Source organism: Staurois parvus, unplaced genomic scaffold (assembly GCF_062004578.1).
Source record: "Staurois parvus isolate SC_StPar_1 unplaced genomic scaffold, SC_StPar_1.0 ptg000196l, whole genome shotgun sequence".
In the NCBI taxonomy this organism is placed as follows: Eukaryota; Metazoa; Chordata; class Amphibia; order Anura; family Ranidae; genus Staurois; species Staurois parvus.
In genome coordinates, this window is record NW_028317992.1 from 2,341,152 (window position 1) to 2,364,413 (window position 23,262).

Sequence of the window (23,262 nt, forward strand, 5' to 3'; positions counted from 1 at the left end):
GATGGGGCACTATTCCTCCCACTGACACCAATGATACTTACCTTGCTGACTCCTGCTCCAGCCTGGACTTGCTCCCTCCCTCTCCCATCTACAGCCAGCATACCTGGCTGCAGCAGGACCATCTGCAAGCTACAGACACTTACCTGTCAGCTGTCTTCCTTCTCCGGCCGCTCCCTCGCTCGATCTTCTTTGATCTTCACGCTGCTGCTCGGCTCCTCCTCCTCGCCGGTGATTGGCCGCCTGTGTGCCTCTCCTGAGCTATAGTTCCGGCGGCCAATCACTAGCGAGGAGGCGGAGCTGTTGAGTGATCCCGGGGATGTGTCCAGAGGACAGGGGCGGCATGTCATCCCGCGCACACATCGCGTCCAGGGAAATGTGGGCGTATCTGCATGTGGGCGGACCCGCCGGAAACTGATAGAGGAGCGGTGTCTCGGTTCCTAAGACCATCGGAAATATGTGTTTTCCGATGGTCTTAGGAGACCCCTGTGAAAGGGTTGTTCGACCCCCAAAGGGGTCGCGACCCACAGGTTGAGAACTGCTGGTCTACATGGATTAGTAAATAAGAAAGAATACTTTTTCTATATTTTATTTTTAATGTTGAGTCTATGATTGACACAGCACATTCCTCTGCACACCAGCTCTATGGCTGCACAGGGAACAATGCGACACACAAATAGACAGCACAAAGGTTCACACTCCATAGTCCAGCCATGGCAGCGTCGAAAAGTAGAAAATATGGCACATCGATCCAAAAAGCACACAGTTAAGAAAAGTTCCACAAATACATAAAAAAAATATTAACACGCATTATAACATAATAATAAAATTAAAAAAAACACGCTAAATGACAGACTGCAATGTTCTAAGTGGCTATAAGGATGAACATGTTAGAAGGGCATTTATAAAAAACCACTGCATATCATGAAAAAAGTATCTTTGGAAAATACTGCAACTTATGGGATCTGGGTATAAAAATTAGTTGGACAAATGTCACAAGTATTCACCTAGCTCTCAAATTCTGGCCGTATTTTGCTTAATAGGTTGAATTCCTATGATCATCAGGTCCATGCAGGGCTGCTGTTAGAAACCACGGGGCCCCATACAGTCAACAGGTCTCCCTTCCCCCCCCAAAAAAACTGTTTACTATGCCTCATTTATGAATGAACATAATGAGTGATTGGTATTAATCAATCATTGTGATCATTTAAAAAAAGGAAGGGGCTGGTAAATATGACATATTTACCGGACCCTTCCCCACTCCTGTAGTGTGCTTGTAGCTGCCGATGGTAAGGAGAGGAGGGAAGCTGGCAGCACTGAGGGGGTGGGGACACACGGGGGGGGGGGCTGGGCAAAGGGAGGGTGATGGGTGCGGTACAGGGAAAATTACTCGTACCAATCCCCTGTATGGCTCTCTGCAGCAGCTAAAAATCAGCGGGAGGGAGAGAGGAAAGAGCCAGTTTTCAGCTCCTGCAGAGGGAACCATACAGGGGAACAGTTCCAGTAATTGCCCCCCCGCTGTGCTGATCACCCTCCTTACCCACATCCAATTCACCCAGCCGTCTGGGCTCCCCAGCTGGCCTGGGCCCCGTACAGGAGGACTGGTGGTACCCCCTTATCCATGGCCCTGGCTCCATGTAGTGGCCATAATACAGTATTAGCCACTAGATGGAGCTGGAAATCATAGGAAATCAACATATCAGACAAAACATGGCCAGAATTCACGAGTTCCAGATGTGTCATTTGCTGTCATGTCCTTCTAGATAGCCATTTATCTATCATTATCAGGCTCCAGGAAAACATTAAAATTTATTAAAACAACTGATTACCCACAAGGATCAGATTACATGCAGCTTGTTCATTCTGCGGTTGTCTCTCATTTTTGGGCATTTGAACAAAATGCAATAAAATTCTGTGCAGAAAACCAGCACTGTTTCTTTCAGAATTTGAATATTCTCCGTATTCACTCCTCGTGTTGAAAAGAATCTCCTGGCCAGTTACAATAGTGTATTCGGCCTTTTACAGTCTCTTCAGTTTTCTGTGTCATAGTACAGTTGCTTGATCCAATTCTTTGCCACTGGATTGCACGATTTTCTGGTTTTAATAAATGCCCAACCTTACCACGCTTCTGACAATACCACACAGCACAAATAATTTCTATATAAAATAATAGTACAACAAAATGGTGTACATTACACACCTGTCTATAATCTGCACATGAGTACATACCAAAATAGATGCACCTATCGGCTTGGGAAACATTGACTATCAATGAAAATAACATTTACAGTTTTAGTAAGTCCGTAAACCAGAGGTCACTGTGTTTTTGGCACGGGATGAGGGTCTTAAATAACACATTATGGCTCTGGCCTGTGTAAGATGGTAACACAGCCGTGATAGCTGGTACAGCGTTGTAGAGGGGGCTCCACATTAACTTGTCCTGTTTTCGGGTCGTACACAAAAGATTTTTCGGTTCCTTCTCCGTTTTCATCCCGTCCGCCCATGATGTAAATTTTCCCACCGCAAACGGTCACTCCGCAGCTCTCCTACAAATCAGAATTTTTGTTTTAATTAGCGAAAGAAAAATCTGATAACACATTTGATTTTTGCTTACAAATACCATTTTGCCTAAAGAAAAATGCAGCTTCTTGTTCTGCTACTCCAGTGCTCTGTGTTTGCAGAGCTGAGTAACAGCCACACCCCTCATTCAAAGTATCTGTAGCACTACCCCCTTAGGGATTGCTGATGAATTTGGGTCCCCCTATAGTCCTGCACAGCCAGTCATTCAGCATTTTCCACAAAAGCTTGCATTCAGAGGCAGAAATCAGTCCTTGGGCGTTGGTTCCGTTATTTTATTGAGGGAATTAGAACTTGGATAGGGTAAGGGGGTATAGGATGCCCAAGGGAACCGATATCTGAGGACAACTTCCTGAACTATTCACAAGTTTCTCCTCTCTGATGCAGTCTCTGTTGGAGTGCTAGCTAGCAGTTCCTAGTTGTACCACCCCATACCCTAGATGAACTCTTCTTCACCCAGCAATCTGAGGACACCTTCCTGAACTATTCACAAGCTTCTCCTCTCTGATGCAGTCTCTGTTGGAGTGCTAGCCATCAGCAGTTTCTAGTTGTACCACCCCAGACCCTAGATGAACTCTTCTTCACCCAGCAATCTGAGGACACCTTCCTGAACTATTCACAAGCTTCTCCTCTCTGATGCAGTCTCTGTTGGAGTGCTAGCTAGCAGTTCCTAGTTGTACCACCCCAGACCCTAGATGAACTCCTCTTCACCTAGCAATCTGGAGACTTTCTTCCTGAGCAGGGAATCTGGCTCCTGTCCCTTTAATCGAGGTGACCAGTCACTAGTAGGGGGCTAATCTAGTTTCCCACTAGAGTGCTCCTTCCCCTATCCGCCCAGCCCAGGGAGCGCAGGTGTACTCACTCACAGACTCTCAGGCAAGCCCCATCTCACTAGGCCTCCTGACAGCCTTCCTCCTCCAGCATGACATCTTCATACCTGACTCTCCACACTCCCCCATCACTCCTCCCCCTACTGAGTAGGCTCTTATACTATTAAGGAAGTTTCAGCCCCTTGCCAAGCCTTCTGTTGGGGATTGGCTGAGGTCCCTCAAGAGTGTAGCCAACCACTTTTCAGATCCACCCACTGCCTCCAAGGCCCTCCTCCGAAATCCTCAGAGCAGAGGGAAATTTCAGAGGGGCTGGCCTGCAGATACTTTCAGCCCTGACCACAATTTGACTAGAGTGTGGCTATTACACCTGAGCTGCTAACCAGCTCCTGACTAACCATTGGGGTGTTGCTCCCCCTAGCTGCATTAAGAGGGTGCTACATATCCAAATGTAGAGGAAGATAGGAGGGCGTTTCTCACCAGGTCTGCCTGTGTGTGCCGATTAATGAGTACCTCGGCCTTTCTTACCTAATGAACTGTGCACTCATAATAAACCAACCTGCACAGCTACTATAACAGGAAAGTGGGGGTAAGCAGTGGTGTCTTTAGGTTTTTTGCTGCCCTAGGCCACACAAAAATCAGACGTCCCCCGGCGGAGATAGCCTGACACCGACCAACACACCCCCTTCCCAGTAACAGAGAGAAAGACACTCCCCTTCACAGCTCTGGACATCCCCGGGAACGAGAGTCGGGGCTCTGCATACACCATCAAGCAGCCCGCAGCCTCTTTCAGATCCCACCTGGTCCCCATGCTGCTTGTGTCCCCCTGAAAAATGCTGCCTTGTTTGCCTTGTGATAAATACTCCCCTGGGGGTAAGATTTAAAAAAATGCAGTTGCAAGTACAATGCCTACCTGCTTGAATTGTGGGCTTCAATTAGATCCTCCATTTTAAAAGGACCCCCCCCCCCTTCAGTGGCTGAAACTTTGGCTCCCGCTACTGTCAATCACAGGCAGTGAGCCAATGAGGAGAGAATGGGGGTGGGGCCAAGCCGCATCTGTATGTGAATGGATGCACAGAGCAGCGGCTCGGGTGCGAGCCTGCTCTGGTGCTCCCATAGCAAGCTGCTTGCTATGGAGGCAATTGGCAGGAGGGAGGGGCCAGAAGCACTGGCGAGGGACAGGAGAAGAAGAGGATCGGGACTGCTCTGTGCTAAACCATTGCACAGAGCACGTGAAAAAAAAAATCTGCCTTTACAATCACTTTAACAGTTTTTAATTATTGTGTTGTACTAGATGATCAATTAAAAAAACCAGCAACCAACCCTGTGAAAAATATGCTTCTGTGTCCACCTACTGCTACATTATGACGGCTTCAGTATAGGTATATAGCTAATGCAGAAGCAGAGAACTCTTCTGTCCCCTTGGGAACATGTTGGGTGGCCGAGCTCCTGTGCTCAGTAAGCAGAGGTGCAGTCGCTCAGCACAGGACCCAGGAGCAAGTGGAGATCGCTGCAGTAGTGATATCTACTTCAGTGAGTTCCAGGGGCATCTTCCAGGGGGATCTTCCAGGAGGATCTTCCAGAGTCATCTTCTAGGGGCATCTTCCAGGGGCATCTTCCAGGAGGATCTTCCAGGGGCATCTTCCAGGAGGATCTTCCAAAGTCATCTTCCAGGCGGATCTTCCAGGGAGATCTTCCAGGTATGTTCTATGCCTACTTACATTGGTACAAGCTGGACCAATGTAGCTACAGTATGTACAAAACCAATGCCTACGATTATTAGTTAAATAAATGACAGATGGTACTCTCACCAGAGCGCTGGGCAGGGAGGCGGCTTCACTCCATTCATCTGATTTTGGGTTGTATTTGAATATTGTGCTCAACAAACCCCCAACAACGTAGATCATTTCATCCAACTCAACAGCACCGATACACCTCTGGGAGAAGGGTGATGCAGACTGGTAAGCCCATTTGTCTTCTTCAGGATCGTAGCACTGGACCTGGAAAGAAATAAAAGTTCAACTTGGTTAAAAAAAGAAGTTTCAAGTATATATTACAAGGATCTGACAACATTTTTGTAAACTACTATATGCTGCTGATCTGGAGATATTGACCACAGGCTAAGGAACAGCAGATGTGTGCATGTTTTAAGCATTCACTTGGAACACATGAGCAATGAATGGAGGCTTGTCCTGGTGGCCAATGTCACGGGACCAAAAGTGTCATGAAATCCAACTTTTTACAATTGGGAATATCTTCCACTGGGAATCCCTGTAAGATTGGTATCACTCATTGATACAGTATATGTGAGCTTACTAAATCCATATAAAACTGGTATTCTTCAGACATTGTCAATCAATTTGCTTATGTTGGGAGTGGAGAACCTGGTGGCCTTTATAGAACTGATCTTCGCACCTTGTCTGTGTTCCCATAATCCTCTACTGCTCCTCCAATGACATAGAGCTTGTTCATACAGGTCACCACTGCTGCGGAGCTCACAGCTTCCAACATGGGAGTTCCTGGGATCCAGGTGTTAGAGAATGTGTTGTAGCGTTCCACCGTGGACAACCTTTTCATTCCATCAAAGCCACCAACAGCGTAGATCTAGGAAATCAAAGTGGGATACATTCATTGTTTGTTTATTATGCAAGGAAAATAGATCCCTTTTGAACAATCAACACATTTAGAAAGACGACCGGAATCAGGGGCGGACTGACAACTCATGGGGCCCCCGGGCAATAGGGGATCGTAGGGCCCCTGTGTCCTCGCCCACACCCAAAAAAGCCTATTAAAAAGCCAATGAAAGGTACCAGGGGCATCTCATGGGGCCCCCTACTGACCCGGGCCCTCGGGCATTGCCCTAGTGCTCGAATGGTCAGTCCGCCCCTGACCGGGATATAAAAGCTAATTGCTAAATATACATTGTTATCTCCCAAAGTATTTTCAGGGAGTATATTAGGGATCTTTCACACGGGGCGGACCCGTTTAGCGGATCCGCTTGCTCAGTGGGGGATCTCTCCACTGATCCCCGCTGATCAAGCGGATGACTGCTCTGTGTTCGCTCCGCTGCTGCACAGCGGTCGGATGAAAACAGACTGTGTGTCCGACAGACGGAAGGGGAATTGGATCCCTATCTGTCCCTTTTTGGCGGATTGGATTGGATGTCGGCGGGTGTAAACGGACACATCTCCATAGAGTTGAATCGAGGTTCCGATCGGGCCCGCCGGAAAAACAGGCAGGCGGACCCGATCAGAACATTTGTGTGAAAGAGCCCCAAATCGCACTATGTGATCATCCCACGTTAGGCCCCTTTCACACGGACTTTCGTTTTTTTCATCCGTTCAGTCACGGTTTTTCCACGAAAAAACAGATCAGTTCACATCAGTTTTTCATCAATTTACATCCGTTTTTCATAAGTTTACATCAGTTTGTCATCGGTTTATATCCATCCTACATCAGTTTGTCATCGGTTTATATCCATTCTTCATCCGTTTACATCTGTTTTTGTCCATTTACATCCATTTTTCATCTGTTTACATCTGTTTTTGTCCATTTACATCTGTTTTTGATCCGTTCTGTTTTTTTTTATGGAAGAAAAATAGGGTTTTCTTACATTCAAAAAAAACAGATGTTAACGGACGTGGACATTAACTGATGTAAACAGACGATCATCCGTTTACATCCGCTAGTCCATAGAAATACATGGGTGTCCATTTTTCATCCGTAAACGGGCAGATAAACGGGTAAAACGCACCAGAACGCACCAAAAACACACTGGAAAGCACGTCCCTATTTAAACTGAAGAAGAAAGAGGGGGAAAAATGGAATGCATAAAAAATGCACCGGAATGAGTCAAAAACATGCATACAAAAACGCATCCTGAACGCATCTGGACTGCTTTTCTATGCTTTTCTATGGTGTGAACCGGCCCTGTTCACACTATATAGAAACGGTCCAGATGCATTTTTGCATGCGTGTTTTGACGCGTTTTTGGCGTGTTCTGGTGTGTTTTTGATGCGTTTGTGAAGTGTTCCAGTGCATTTTTAAGCATTCCAGTTCATTTTCCCCCTCTCTTTTTCTTTGATTTAAATAGCGACATGTGCATTCCAGTGCGTTTTAGTGTCTTTTTGATGCATTTTACCATGTTCCTGTACAGTTCTGTGCAGAAAAAATGCAGCCTGTTCTACTTCTACTTCTTTTCTGCATTGGAATGCACTGGAACTGTAAGCTCTGATGTGAACTATGACATTGACAACCATATAACCTACTTTCTGTGCGTTTTGGATGCAGAAAAAAAGCAACTGAAAGTAGTGTGAACTGGCTCTAACTAAACATTAAAAACAGGCAGCTAACCCATGGTTTTGCTCCCCCTGGCCACCCTCCTGAAATGAAACAATACAAAAGAGGCTTGCGGCCGTGGCGTTTTTAATTTGGGGTGTAGAGTCTGACAGGTGGCACCCCCTGTCAAGCACGCCCATTGAGTTCAATGGGGCTGCACCGCAACTGCAAGCTGAATACTTCCGAAAGCGTTCGTCTCACAGTTGCAGTAAGGTTCTGCATTGAAAAATTGTACATATGAAAAATACCTGTAAATAAAGGTATGCAGGAGTGGTAGCATATCCTCAGTGCCTGTTAGGCGCTGCTATACCACCTTGTGAAAAGCGGGGTCAGTAGGGGCCCCATGAGATGCCCCTGATACCTTTTTCATAGGCTTTTTTGAGTTTGGACAAGGACACAGGGGCCCCATGATCCCCTATTGCCTGGGGGCCCCATGAGTTGTCAGTCCGCCCCTGTTCCTGCCTCTCCCATGGCTCTCTCCCCCAGCCTCCAGTGGTTCCAGCCATCCACTGGGCCACCTCCCCATCCCCCCTAGTCTCGCTGTACAAGATTGCCATTACCCACTGTCAGACAACAAACGCGCTTCACAGGTCCGGGGATTTGAAATCCCTGCGGCTTTCTCTCCTTTCCTTGCAGTGCTGACAGTACGGGCTAGATGGCTTCTGATTGGTTAGAACCACCCATGTGACGGTGTTGACCAATTAGAATCCATATAGTCCATACTGTCAGCATTGCAAGGAGAGGAGAGAAAGCCGCAGGGATTTAAAATCTCCGGACTTGTGAAGCGGCTTTTCATTGTCTGACAGCAGGGGATCGGCAATCTGGTACAAGAGGACCGGGGAGGATAGGGAAGTGGTTCAGTGGATGGCTGGAACCCCTGAAGGCTGGGGGAAGAGACCCATGGCCGAGGCAGGAGGATCCGAAGTCACAGCCGCTGATGTCCACAGTCGGATCAGGAGCTGGAGGTGCTGGAACCCCTCTTGCCGTTTCCGGCACCGCTCCTGTGTGAGCTCAGGCTCAAGGTCACTATGACAAGCCTGGGTTCACACAGCAGCTATGCGGGAAACTGAATGTGTGATTTGCATGCCATGCGACTTGCAAATCATATGTCAAGTCGCACCCTATTGTCCGCTATTAGAGCGGTCATATCAATGCGGTTTCGACTTGGTCGGAGCCGCACCGATTTCTAAAGTAGTGCATGCACTACTTTTGTTGCATATGAACAAATGGTGCGGCGCTAGAATATATGAAATAGGTATAAATGTGTTACCAAACAATTCAATAAATAACCAGTACAGAATGTCCAATATAGGAATGACTGGGACGCAATTGATCCACTGTGATGTGTCCCAAAAAAGAACTTGACCAAATAACCAGACAGTGATGTGATCAAATGGTGACCAAAAAATGATTGTGACCCCCGTGACTTCCATGTTACTCCTCCACCATTATGCACTCACCAGAAGTAAGCAGCAAACCAGCATTGGATGAAATGACCCTCTGAAGCATATCTGCCCACTTCCTATCGCCAGTCACCGATCCATCCAAGGGTGGAATACTACTTTTGCTGCAATTTGTATAGACGTCTGTGTCGGATGTCATGCAAATCGCAATGAAATCAGCAGGTCGCCGATTTTAAAATTGTATGACTTCACTGTAAGTCGCACAATTTCAAAATCGGCCCTGATGTGACCGGGGTGTCAGACAGGAATCGCACTGCATTCTTGCTCAAATCGCTTACAATTCTTTGCAGTGCAATTTGAGCCCAGTCATTTGGTATGGGCTCAGATCACACCGCAAAGGTATCGGTACTCGGTATTGGCAAGTACTTGGCCGAAAGTATTGGCACTTGCTGGTAAAACAACCCCTAAAAATTATGCAAGTGCCAGATTTTATTATTTCGGATGCTCTGGTTAAATCCAAGTTTTGGTGTTGCATCTTTAACCCGGGTGCCAGTGCTACCAAATCCCACCCTTTCTCCTTACTATCTTCGGTAGAGATGGCTCAGGCTTTCCCAACCATTCTACACAATTTTGCATTATTTGATGCTCTGTAATACATACTTTTTCGGAGACAGGTTAGAATTGCCTTGACTTCAATGGAAATACCAAGAAATGTTTAAAAAGTTAAGCCAAACCACAACTTATCGAATTTTTCAGAAGTTCGTATGTCTCTTGCATAAAGAACAAATGCTGCAACTGCCCAAACATTGTATGGTCACACAGGGCTGCTGTTAGAAACCACAGGGCCCCATACAGCCAATCTGACAGCCCAGCCCCAAAAACTGCCATTTACTATGCTTCAGTTATGAATGAACACAGTGAGTGATTGGTACTGATCGCTCATTTTGTTCATTCAGAAAAGGAAGGGGCTGGTAAATATGACATACTTACCTTACCCTTCCCTCTCTCTCCATCCTGAAGGATCCTATTGTGTGCTTGCAGCTGCCAGTGGGAAGGAGGAGGGGGTAATGGCACACAGGGGGGCCTGGGCAGCAGGGGAAAACATATGGTGCACAAGGAGAGTGATGGGAGCAGGGGTAATTACTGGAACTGATCCCCTGTATGGCTCAGCTGCTGCAGAAAGAGCCATACAGGGGATCGGTTCCAGTAATTGTACACCCCCCAACCTGCCAATCAGTCTCCCTGCCCAGATCCGATACACCCATCTGCTTGGACCTCCCCTGCTGGCCTGGGCCCTGTACAGGAGGACTGGTGGTACCCCCTTATTCGCAGCCCTGTGGTCACACACAGTGCCATTCACTTTCACTGCAGCTGAAAGGCAATGCAAAGACGTGTGAAGACAGTAGGGTTGAGTTACTAAAGGCAAATAGGCTGTTCACTTTGCAAGGGAATTTTCCGCAAAGCTTAGTAAATGTGGCGAAATTTCACTTTGCAAACATTACTTGTAAGGAATTAAAAACAGCAGTTTTGTTTGCACATAATTGGGTGATAGTTAAGTTAGCAGAGCTTCACCTCATTTACTAAGCTCTGCCATCCCTTGCAAAGTGAACAGTCTTTTTGATTTTAGTAAATCAACTCCAGTGTTTTTTTTTTTTGTTTTTTGTTTTGTTGAGTGAAACATCAAGTAAAATTTTGTTTCAGGCTCCATTCACACTTTTGCGACTCAAACTGTTCCGATTTTCATTCCAACTTAGCACGGTGACCTTTGGTGCAACTTTGATGCAACTTTGGATTGGTGCAACTTGGATGCGACTTTGGCTGATGACTTTGGCTTTGACTGCTGCACAACTGTTGCATGGATACCATTAAGATGTGACTTTCATGCAACTTTTGAGAGTTCACATTGTAGTCTATGGCACACGAGGCGCATGAAAGTCATATCAAAGTAATACAGGAACCTTTTTTAAAGTCGCTGCAACTTTAAGTCGCATCGCTTTGAACGGCTTCCATTGAAATACAAGGGATGCAACTTATCATGCAACTCTTTGAGGTTGATTTACTAAAGGTATATATACTGTGCACAGCAAGTGCAGTTGCTTTCTATCCAAGGGGAAGCTCTTATAAATGTGAAGCTCTGCTGATTTCTTTCATCCAATCATGTGTAAGCAAAAATGCAGTTTTTTTATTTTCTTGCAGTGCACAGCCCATTTGCCTTTAGTAAATCAACCCCTGTCTGTCCAAAGTCGCATGACAAGTTGTACGGGCTTAGATAGGATGGATGCTACATTTTATGTCTTGATGGGGAGAAACTTCCATCCAGGGGTGGACTGACCATTTGGAAACTCGAGCACTGCCCGAGGGCCCGGGGCCCCATGAGATGCCCCTAGTACCTTTTTCATAGGCTTTTTTGAGTTTGGGCAAGGACACAGGGGCTCCATGATCCCCTATTGCCTGGGGGCCCCATGAGTTGTCACTCCGCCCCTGCTTCCATCCTTTCCTGTGACAGTGACAACCTTGTCACAAACACAAGAGGTGAGGGGGAATCTCTCCAACATTAAAAGAAACATTTTGCTAGAGTGGAGAAGCCTAGACCCCAGCATTCCAGATTTAGAGGGCCCATTCATACTTGTGTGTTGTGGCAATACACACTAAACAGACGTGTTCACATTACCACAGTACCTGGCGCCGCTCAAGTATGAATGGGCCGTCACCAAGATGTCAAGGAAATTACTACTCTGAATTTGCTCATTGCCAGCAGTCCATGTCTGTAGTGAATAGGGAAGGTAAGTTTGTTGCAGTCAATGCCTTCTGCTTCCTCAATCCATATAATGGGTTTCCTACTTTCTAAAAAAAAATGTTTAAAATGTCCTACCTCTCCGTTCAGAATGGCCATTTTGTGCCTCCACCGGCCCTTTGCTAACGAGGCAATTCTGATCCAGGCATTGAGCTGAGTGTTGAACATCCAGACATCACTACTGTTAATATGTCCACCTGAGGAAGGACAACAATGGAGATCACATAGTTTAGAACAACCTCTTATTCTATACCTTACAGGGTGTTAGGGATCTGGGTATGACCAGAAATGTGTGGACTGACACAGGGAAACACAGGCTCCAGGTATAGTATAAACAACACAATTTATTAAAGACTAAACAATACATAAACGCAGTGCAAGACTAAACATAAACACAGAGCAACCAAACCTCCAACAGATAACAATAGGAACAATACTAAACGTAGTCGGGCAGGCCGGGTCGGTAGCAAATGGGCAGGCAAGGTACAAGGAGCAGGCGGAAGGGTAGTCAGGAATAGCCGAGGTCAGGACAGGCAGAGTTCATGCAGAGTCAGGATTAAAGCAGAATCAGGATCAGGCAGGAAGCAGACAGGATGCAGGTACAGGGGCTCATGGGAAACATACACCAAGACCCTGATCACAGGCCTGGCCATTCCTTAAATACACCTTCTGTAATCAGCCTCAGGTGATGGCTCATTGCAGGAGTGAGCCTCTGGTTGCTGAGAGCACCCGCTGGCCAGCCCTGGTACTGCAGCCCACAAGGCAGGTGAGTCCCACCACCACTGGCAAGTCCATTCCTGACACAGGGTTACAGCCTCTGCTAGGGTTTTATTGTTGTATGTGTCCCTGCTGGGACTAGTAGACAATGTGATGGGAAATTCAAAATTTTACATTAGTCAATGGAACAGAAGGTGACGGGAGATCTTCCAGTGAGAACCATTGATAGCTGAGGTCCTCTTGCTTTAGTGAGATTTCGCTTCTTGTTGCATCTCCAGCTCAAGAAGTAAAGAGAATCTCCCCAATCAAGACTGACAAACTAATTCCTTCCTTACGCAACAAAAAAAATTGGCTGTCGACAATTTAGGAAGGGTATCTATGATATTCAAAATTGGATGTTGACCCCATCTAGTATCAAAATGATATAATTTGTAAAGTAAAAATGAAAACTGAAACGTAAAAGTTACATATAAAATGCATTTATAGATTTTTAGTGGTCTTATACTCTACTCCCTCACCAGAGCCAATATCGTTAGCCAGTCGGCTTCCGGGTTCAGGATCCTCAGCCATCTTGATAGCCTTGGATAGAGTGATGTAACCGAAGTGAATGCAAAAAGTACATTCTGGCACCATGGCATGCCGAAAAATGTGCACTACACTCAATGCACTTTGTAAAGAAGATTAAGAACAGGCAGGTAAGTTTGTTTTACTGCACAACAGACGTGCTATGTTTCTTCTGCAATAAAAATCCAACCAGCTCGCAATTTTATTTTATTTTATTATTTTTAATATAGTTCCACTTTAAAGTGGATATTCACTCTCCCCCCTTCCATATTTTTTTTTAATTACCCCTGCCTACCCCTAGGTGAGTCAGCATACTCACCCACCCAGCAGATCTAGCGCAGTCTAGCTGAGAACTTCTTCTCTTCTGGCAATGCTAGGTCCCGTGCCGCGATGGTTGCCTGTAAAGTCATCGATAGGCTGATGACTGGTCCAGATTCAACAGGCAAACCTCTCAATGATGTACCAATAGGTCCACCCCATCCTCCTTTGCTGAATGAAAGGCTATGCCTCCTGGGATATGTGACGTGCATACCCCAGGAGGCAAAGGGAGGAAAGTACACCTCATTCGCTTAGGTCCTGTGGGGATGGGATTGAATGATGTGATGACTGGTCGGGGGGGGGAGGAGCCTTGTCATGGCGGCGTAGGAGAGCACGGAGCGGGTGCTCTCCGAATCACCTACACCACCCCAGATGCCAGCAAAAGAGAGACCCGGGGACTTACCCACGAGCAACGGCTCTGGAGCGGGTCCAGCGGCCCGGGAGTGGAGAGAGGAGGGTGTGCTGGACGGCGGGGCTTGCTGCAGGAGGTCCGGACTAACGTGCGGGGCTGCTGGGAGAGTGGGGAGTCACGGAGCAGACAGACACGTGGAAAACGCAAAGCACTACTGGGAAGGGGAGAAAGCCGGCCGGCATCTGAAGTGAGAGTGGAGACGCCGGCTCGCTCCCCCCCTCTCGCTCCCCCCTTGCAAAACCTGCAGGAGAAGACATTCGTGTAGTGGATGACCCACTCCCCGTGTGTGTTGAGCTTGTACACAGGGGAGTAGGGTCTGGGGAAGAAGATCCAGAGGAGTCCCCCTGAAGAGAGCAGTGGGAAGCTGAAGTTAGCAGCTGGTGGCTCGTGGCTGCCTCACCAGAAGAAAAGCAACTAGAGGGTGAGTGTGAGCAGCAATACCTAGCAAACTGTAATTATATGGTGACTGTATGTTTGAAGAGGGGTAGACTCCCTGGGGAAGATTAAGTATAAAAGTAACTAGCAGCCCTGCAAGAAGAAGGAGAGCACAGTGGGAAAGTGGAAAATAAGCACGTGTTGAAACCTAGATACCTGGTCTGTAGCTGTTAAACCAAGGTGGTTCCTGTATTTAATTGAATAAAACCCACAGAAGAGATGAAGAATAAAAACGTTAAAAGTAGTGGGCTAAAGGGGTCCCAAGTAGGCACGATAAAAAAATATACGTCTCAAGGTAATGTGACCCCAGAAAGATCTCAAGATATCGGTGATAAAAGTGAGCTGGAAATGAGCTTGGAAGCTAGCCCGAGACTTTCCCTAGGAATAAAGCATAATAGCCAACAAATATTAGAGAATGTGGAGAGGAAAAATCTGGAAAGTGAACTGCAAGTACCAAATAAGAAAGAGATGGCAGATATGTTCAAAAGTCTAGAAAAAACAATAAAACAAGAACTGACAATCATACAGAGTGATTTAGGGCAGCTACTATTGCGGATGGAGGAGACAGAGGAAAGAATTAAAAATCACGCCCAATCTCTGGCTTAGAAAAAAGGACAAAAGATATTAAGAAAGAGCAAAAAAGACTGTTGTATAGGATGGAAATACAGGAAAACAGGGAAAGAAGGAAGAACTTTAGGGTAAAAGGTATCCCGGAGTCCGTGAAGAAAGAGGAAGTGAGAGACTTTATCTGTAAAATCTTAAACTCCATAAGAGATAGACCAGAAACAGAACAGGTGAATCTGGAAGAGGTTTTTAGAATTGGAAGGATCCAACATGGAAATGGAGAAAAGAAACCCAGAGACATAATTGTCCAATTCCAAAAGATGTGTGATAAAGAAGAGATATGGAGAAAGATTAAGGGAAGATCAAATATTAAATATGGAGAAATAAATGTACAGATATTTGCAGATTTGACAACAGAGACACTTAGGAGAAGAAGATCTTTGAAACCCCTGTTAGAGAAAATGAAAAAACAAAATGTGCACTATAGATGGGGTATTCCTGAGTGTCTAATCGGATGGAAGAATGGAGTTACAGCCTACTTGAGATTTCCTGAGGATTTAAGAGACTTTTGTAATAGACTTGATTTGCAAACTATAGAAATTTCTGGTTGGGAGGAGGAGGTAGGAGATAGTGGCGCTAGAGTAAAGGAAGACTGGCAGTTAATTGGGAGGGGAAGATAGAGGAGTATTTTTCTCTCTCTCTCTCTCTCTCTCTCTCTCTCTCTCTCTTTTTCTTTCTCTCTTTCTCCCTACTTCCTGTTCGCCCGAAGGAAGTACATCTTAGTGGAACCTTCTTGAGTTTATGAAATAGACAAGGGGCATCTGGGGGGGTGGGAGGTGGGAGAGGCCGTCCATGGGAGGAGCTCAACCCCAAGGTACAAAATCTATGAAGGGTTTAGATCCTCAACAGATTTATAGGCAAACTACAAGCCTAAAATGGGTGGGCGGGAGGGAGGAGGAGGGGAGAAGGCAAGTTATAGGCCTAAAGTGGAAGGGAGGGTGGGAATTGGAGGGGGGGGGGGAGAGGGGTTTTTTAAAACTGACATCTGGCATAAAAGAAGAGATAGAGGGAAATGGAAGAAGAAAGGAGATGGTAAAATAGAAAGACGACAAATAAACAAAAGATGGAGGAAATACAGTTTATAACTCATAATGTAAATGGGCTGAACTGCCCAAGTAAAAGATTTAGGTTATTTAGAGAACTACAGCATAGAGCGGCCTCAGTAGTATTCTTGCAAGAAACGCACCTTGAGTTAAAAAAAAAATCTTAAGTTGAAATCTAGATACCATCCGGTTTGGTATTATGCGGATTCCCCAATTAAGAGAGCGAAGGGGGTGGCTATAGGATTTGCAAAAAATGTTAGGTTTGAACTAGAAGATAGGAATACCGATCCGGATGGGAGGTTTCTGTTTTTGAAAGGCAAATTGCAAGATATTGAGTGTATGCTAGCAAATATATACTGTCCTAAAAGGAAGCCAGAGATGTTTTTGAAAGGGGTTCTGAAGAAATTGATGGATTTCTCTAAGGGATATTTAATAGTGGCAGGAGACTTTAACCTATGTATGGATCCACAAATAGACACAACTTCTACAGGGCTGAGAGAGGGAAACAAGTCGATGAGAATATTGAAGAAGGTGATGAGAGAGAGCCAATTGGTGGATAGTTGGAGAATAGTAAACAACAGAAACAGAGACTATACCTTTTATTCTAACGCTCATAAAACATACTCCAGATTAGATTATATATTGATAGACCATCGGCTCATCGAAGACTTGTCTAGTGTTAAGATAGAAGTAATGACCCTTTCAGATCATGCCCCTGTTGCGTTAAAATTAAGATGGGGAGGGAGGTCGTCGAGAGGACTGACATGGAGGTTGAACGAGGCACTTCTCATGGATCAAGATACTGAACGGAAAATTAGGGAGGAGATAGGGAGATTTTTTGAGGAAAATGAAACGGGAGATGTATCAAGGGCTACAGTGTGGGAGGCGCATAAAGTATATATCAGAGGAATCCTAATTGCGATTGGGACAAAGAAAAAAAAGAAAAGGAGAGAAAGGATTAGTGAGCTCTTAAAGGAAATAGCTGAATTGGAACTCCTACATAAAAGTAATATAACGAAAGAGATAGAAGAAAAAATGATAAAAAAGAGGGAAGAATTAGAGAAAGTATTGGAGGAAGAAAAAACAAGAATTATTCATAAAATCACGGGTGAAAGATATAGATGGGGAGATAGACCGGGAAAATATTTGATGAGAACTCTGAGGAAGAAAAAAAATAGAAACTATATAGATAAAATAAAAAATTTTAAGGGAGAATTAGTCCACTCAACTAAAGAAATCGCAAAAGTTTTTAAGGATTACTATAGTAAATTATATAATATTGCCCCCAACGACCCTACAAATAAGATCAAAAAGGTAAATGAGGAGAAAAGAAGAGAATATTTAAGAAATGCAGGATTACCAAAATTAAGTGAAGAACTATTAAACTCCTTAGAATCTGAAATCTCACAGGAAGAACTAAAAACAGCATTAAAAAGCTTTAAGTCGGGGAAAAGCCCGGGCCCAGATGGGTATACTGTGAGGTACTATAAAAAATATAGTGACTTACTACTACCTAAATTAAAGAGATATATGGATGCGTTGGGAGGAGAGATTGAGATGAGACAGGAATCCCTACAGGCCCAGGTGGTTTTGATTCATAAGGAAGGTAAAGATATCTCCCAGTGCTCAAGTTATAGACCGATATCATTGCTGAACACAGATACGAAGTTGTATGCAAAGGTTTTAGCGAATAGGTTGAGGGATCTAATGCCAGATTGGATACATGGGGATCAGGTGGGCTTCGTTAGAGGAAGGTGTTACGGATCCGCCAGGTGGCACCTCTGGCAGCCCACTAGGCGGAATCACCCGGAGCGTGGGGTCTAAGTCCCAGTCTGCATTTTCACCAGGGCCCCTGATGGTGGGGATGGACTTGGAGCAGAACCAGGACCAGGTCACGACCTCCGAGCAATACCACCCGTGGCAGAGGGAGCCTCCGTGGATAGAAGTAGGACAGAGAAGAGTCAGATGTGAGGAGGCCGGCAGGACCTGGCAGGATAAACCGGCGGTTGTCACCGTGGGAAATGGCGTGGTACCGAGACAGTAGGCAGAGAGTTGTCAGGTCGCACGCTGGGTCAGTTACTGGGGTCAGTCCGCAGAATGGTCAAACAAGCCGGGGTCGGGACAGGAGAAGGCAGCGTAGTCAGGGACAATCCGGGTCAATCACAGGGGAAGGCAGCGTAGTCAGATAATCCGGGTCAGGGCAGGAGCAGGCAGAACGTCAAACAATCCGGGTCACAATCACAGGAAACACAGGTAACAGATCAGACCTTGCGGCGATTTGTGACAGTGCAGGGCATCTTTAAATATCGCGCCCTGCACTGCCATTGGCCGCCCAGGACGCGCCCCCGGGCTGTCATTGGTCGCCCGAGGCGCGCCCGCGGCTCCTACTGCGCATGCGCGGCCTCCTGTCAGCCGCGGCCCGCCGGAATCTGGTGCCTGTGTCCCGGCGTGAGCCGCCGCTATTGCGCATGCACCGGGGACGGAGCCGCGGCGGACCCTGACATTGCCCCCCCCTATGGGCACCCTCCGGGAGCCCCACTGATTTCTCCACCGCGGGTGGCCACGAAAGAACTCCCGGATGAGCCTGGGAGCGTGAACATTCTGGATGGGTTCCCAAGAGTTTTCCTCAGGACCATAACCCTTCCATTTTATCAAAAACTGCGTCTGGCCTCCCCTTCTATGGCAACTGAGAATCGTTTCTACCTCGTACTCTTCTTGTTCACCTATGGTGACTGCCTCAGGAGGCCTGGATTCCCGATCCGGGAAAGGGTCCGATGCGGCTGGTTTCAGAAGAGACACATGAAACACCGGGTGAATCCTGAAAGACTCCGGCAGTTCGAGTTCGTAAGCCACCTCGTTGATGACTCGCTTGACTTGGAACGGGCCAACAAATTTCGGACCCAATTTCCTTGATGGACACTGCATCTTCAAGTTGGCAGTGGCCAGCCAAACCCGGTCTCCAGGTTGAAGCGCCAGTTCCCCCCTTCTCCTCCTGTCAAATGCCTTCTTGCTGTCCTCCTGGGCTTTCGTGATGGCCTCCTGAACTGTTTTGTTATTGGTCGAAAGGAAATTTAGGATGTCTTGAGATGCTGGTACTGAGCTCTCTGGCATGAGATCGGGAAGAAATGTTGGATGATAACCGTAATTGGTGAAGAACGGGGATTGCCCCGTAGCGGAGTGGTTCGAGTTGTTGTAGGCAAATTCCGCTGACGGTAACAGCGTCAACCAGTCGTCCTGTAGGTAGGACGTGTAGCATCGGAGGTATTGCTCTAATACTTGGTTGGTCCTCTCTGTTTGCCCATTGGTCTGGGGATGGTAAGCGGACGAGAGTGACAACTTGATTCCCAATGCTTCGCACAAGGCCTTCCAAAACCTTGAAGTGAACTGGGCTCCCCGATCTGATACTATATCCTCGGGAACTCCATGTAGTCTAACTATTTCCTTGATAAATATTTGTGCAATTTCCGGCGCGGATGGTGTCTTTTCCAGGGGTACGAAATGGGCCATCTTAGAGAAGCGATCGACAATCACAAATATGGCAGTGTGGCCTTGAGATGGTGGGAGTTCGACAATAAAGTCCATGGCTATCATTTGCCAGGCCCTCTTTGGAACTGGCAACGGGCGCAACAATCCCCAGGCCTTGCTTCTGGAGGGTTTATTCCTCTGGCAGGTAGGACAAGTCTGAACGTAGCGCTCGCAGTCCTTGACCATGTTTGGCCACCAGAATGAGCGCTGCAGAAGTTCCAGGGTCTTCGTAACTCCGAAATGGCCCGCCATTGGATGGTCGTGGCAGTGGCCCAGGACCATGGTTTGGACTCCTTCGGGTACTACGATCCGACCCTCCTTCCACAATAACCCTTCACGGTTCAGGAGAGGCTTCCCAGGCGGCGCTGGTAGTCCCACGGAAGCGTCAAGAAGTTTGGAGCGGAGTTCCGTCTGTAGGACGAGGAAGTTTCCGGATGGTAGGATCGTGTCAGGTCTTGGTGTATCGTCGGGGTCCTCAAACATGCGGGACAGCGCGTCCGGCTTAGTGTTCTTAGAGCCAGGTCGATAGGTTATGTGGAAGGTAAACCGGGAAAAGAAAAGAGCCCATCTCGCCTGGCGTGGCTTCAGTCATCTGGCTGTCCTCAAATACTCCAGGTTTTTGTGATCGGTATATATCAGGATGGGGTGTGTAGCTCCTTCCAGCAAGTACCGCCATTCTTCCAGGGCGGTCTTTATGGCCAGGAGCTCCCGATCTCCGATGTCGTAGTTTCGCTCGGCAGGTGTCAATTTCCTGGAGAAGAACGCTACAGGATGTAGCAGCTCCTTGGTGCCGTTCCTTTGAGACAGGACCGCTCCTACCGCGTTTTCTGAGGCGTCCACTTCCAACACGTATGGGAGAGAAGAATCGGGATGACTGAGTATCGGAGCAGAGGTAAAAAGTTTCTTGAGAACTTCAAAAGCAGTTTGTGCTTCGGTAGACCACTTAAAGCGGATCCCCTGTTTAGTCAGTTGCGTGATTGGGGAGACCAGTCCGGAGAAGTTCTTGATAAATTTTCGATAAAAGTTTGCAAAACCGATAAAACGCTGCACGCCCTTCTTATCGGTGGGTATCGGCCAATCCAGGATTGCCGAGACTTTCCGGGGGTCCATCGCGACCCCCGCGGGGGAGAGAACCAATTCCAGGAATGTGATCTTATGCTGTTCAAAACAGCATTTGTCTGCTTTGGCGTATAGCCTGTGTTGGCGCAAACGTTCCAACACCCGCATCACGTGATTTCGATGAGCCTCCAGAGAGGGCGAGAAGATTAAGATGTCGTCCAAATAGACAACCATGAAGATATCAAGGAAATCACGAAACACGTCGTTTATAAAATGTTGGAAGGTGGCCGGAGCGTTACAGAGCCCGAACGGCATGACCAGGTATTCAAAGTGTCCGTATCGCGTACGGAAGGCCGTCTTCCATTCATCACCTTCCCTGATACGAACTAGATTGTAGGCCCCCCGTAAGTCTAGCTTAGTAAAAACCATTGCGGACCTTAACCTCTGGAGGAGCTCGGGAACCAGGGGTAACGGGTAGCGGTTTTTCACCGTGATCCTATTCAGGTCGCGGTAGTCCATACAGTGCCGCAGTGTCTTGTCCTTCTTCTCTACAAAGAATAGCCCGGCCCCGGCTGGGGACGTGGAAGGGCGAATAAACCCCTTCTGAAGGTTTTCGTCTATGTATTCCCTCAAAACTCCTGACTCGAGCTCCGATAAAGGGAAAATACGGCCGAACGAAATTTCAGATCCGGGCAGGAGGTCTATGGGACAGTCGTAAGATCGGTGTGGGGGAAGTGTGTCTGCCCCTTGCTTACTAAACACGTCCAGAAAGTCGTGGTAGGCCGGGGGAATAACCTGGTACAGATCTGTATCCCCATCCATGCATAGGAGTAATTGGGGGACCACGGGCCCTGAGACGTGGCAACTTTTCAGACAGTATGTGGACCGAAACTGCACGGTTCCCTTCTCCCAGTCAATCTGGGGGTTATGGGCTCGCAGCCAAGGAAGCCCCAGAATGACCGGGAAAAGGGGGGACGCGATGGCGTCCAGACGGAGGAATTCCTGGTGATGATCAGCCATTGAGGCGAAAATAGGGGGTGTCTCCTGATTCACCACTCCCGATTTTAAGCTAGACCCATCCGCCAGGAAGATGTTCAGCCCCCTTTCCTTGGTCTGGAGTGGGATACCTTGCTGGTGAGCAAACGTGAGATCAATAAAGCAGCTACATGCCCCCGAGTCTATGATAGCTGTCACCGTCAAGGTTCTTCCTGGGAGCTGTAAAGACACCGGTATTGCCAGATAACTTGACTGATCACCCCTTTCTGCAGATAACGGAAAAAAACTAGAAGTGGACTTACATTTTTTCGTAGGACAGGAGCGCACCCGGTGGCCAGCTTCTCCGCAGTACAGACAGAGGTTCTGTGATAGTCTCCTCTGACGTTCTTCGGCCGATAATGTGGACCGAGCCAGTCCCAGTTACATGGGTTCGGAGGTGTCCTCAGGTTCCGAGCTCTGGGTAGTGCTTCCTGTGGGGGGGAATAATCCCCTTGATGGGACCCAAGCCGCCCTTTGACCCTGGTTGCTTCGTTCAAGCCGGCGTTCTCTCAGTCTGCGGTCAATTTGTATGGCCAGCTCGATTAGCTTCTCTAGGGAGTCAGGTAGGCCTACCCGTGCTAACTCGTCTTTGAGTGACTCAGATAGCCCGATGCAAAATTGGTGACATAATGCCGCATTGTTCCATCGGGTGTCCCCCATCCAGCGTCTGAATTCAGACGCGTACTCCTCGGCTGCCCGGCAACCCTGCCGCAGAGAGTACAAGGTGGACTCTGCGGAAGCAGCTCGCTGAGGGTCGTCATATAGTATGGCCATGGCTCTAAAAAATTCAGTCACGGAATCAAGATGGGGGTCGTGATTCTCCATCAGGCGATGAGCCCAATCCTGGGGCTCATCCTGAAGGAGAGAGACTATAAACCCCACCTTGACGGTCTCGGACGTGAACGTGCGGGGCTGCAGGTCGAAGAACAGGATGCACGCATTCCGGAAAGCCCTGAAGCGGCTTCGGTCTCCACGGAAGCGTTCTGGTAAGGGAACGCGGGGTTCAGGAGTAGGGGGTGTGGCCCCTGCTCCGGGAGTTGGGGTAGCAGGTGATTCCCCAGGAGAAGCTGCGGGACTCGGGCTCTGTGCCGGGGATGTAAGGGTGACTAACGTCTCCATGCGGTCCTCAAGGTGGGAGCATCGGGTATGAAAAGTCTGGACCGCTTGGGTTAGGGTTGCCAGATGCTGGCAGATATCCTCCAGGGAGGCCGGGCCTCTTCCTGACTCTGTCATGGACGCAAGGTACTGTTACGGATCCGCCAGGTGGCACCTCTGGCAGCCCACTAGGCGGAATCACCCGGAGCGTGGGGTCTAAGTCCCGGTCTGTGTTTTCACCAGGGCCCCTGATGGTGGGGATGGACTTGGAGCAGAACCAGGACCAGGTCACGACCTCCGAGCAATACCACCCGTGGCAGAGGGAGCCTCCGTGGATAGAAGTAGGACAGAGTAGAGTCAGATGTGAGGAGGCCGGCAGGACCTGGCAGGATAAACCGGCGGTTGTCACCGTGGGAAATGGCGTGGTACCGAGACAGTAGGCAGAGAGTTGTCAGGTCGCACGCTGGGTCAGTTACTGGGGTCAGTCCGCAGAATGGTC

General features: G+C 47.6%; 1 protein-coding gene across 1 annotated transcript in view; it reads right to left on the minus strand.

Annotated features, from left to right (window-relative positions):
• Positions 1-570: 570 nt before the first annotated feature.
• Positions 571-23,262, minus strand: part of LOC149461619 (kelch-like protein 35) — a 63,293-nt gene continuing 40,601 nt past the window's right edge. Inside the window, exons 4-7 of the mRNA XM_089677996.1 lie at positions 12,015-12,133; positions 5,817-6,005; positions 5,213-5,401; positions 571-2,543 (exon numbers count right to left, since the gene is read on the minus strand). Of these exons, the coding sequence (XP_089534122.1) occupies positions 2,355-2,543; positions 5,213-5,401; positions 5,817-6,005; positions 12,015-12,133 (686 nt within the window). The 3' untranslated portion in view covers positions 571-2,354. The remainder of the gene's footprint in view (positions 2,544-5,212; positions 5,402-5,816; positions 6,006-12,014; positions 12,134-23,262) is intronic.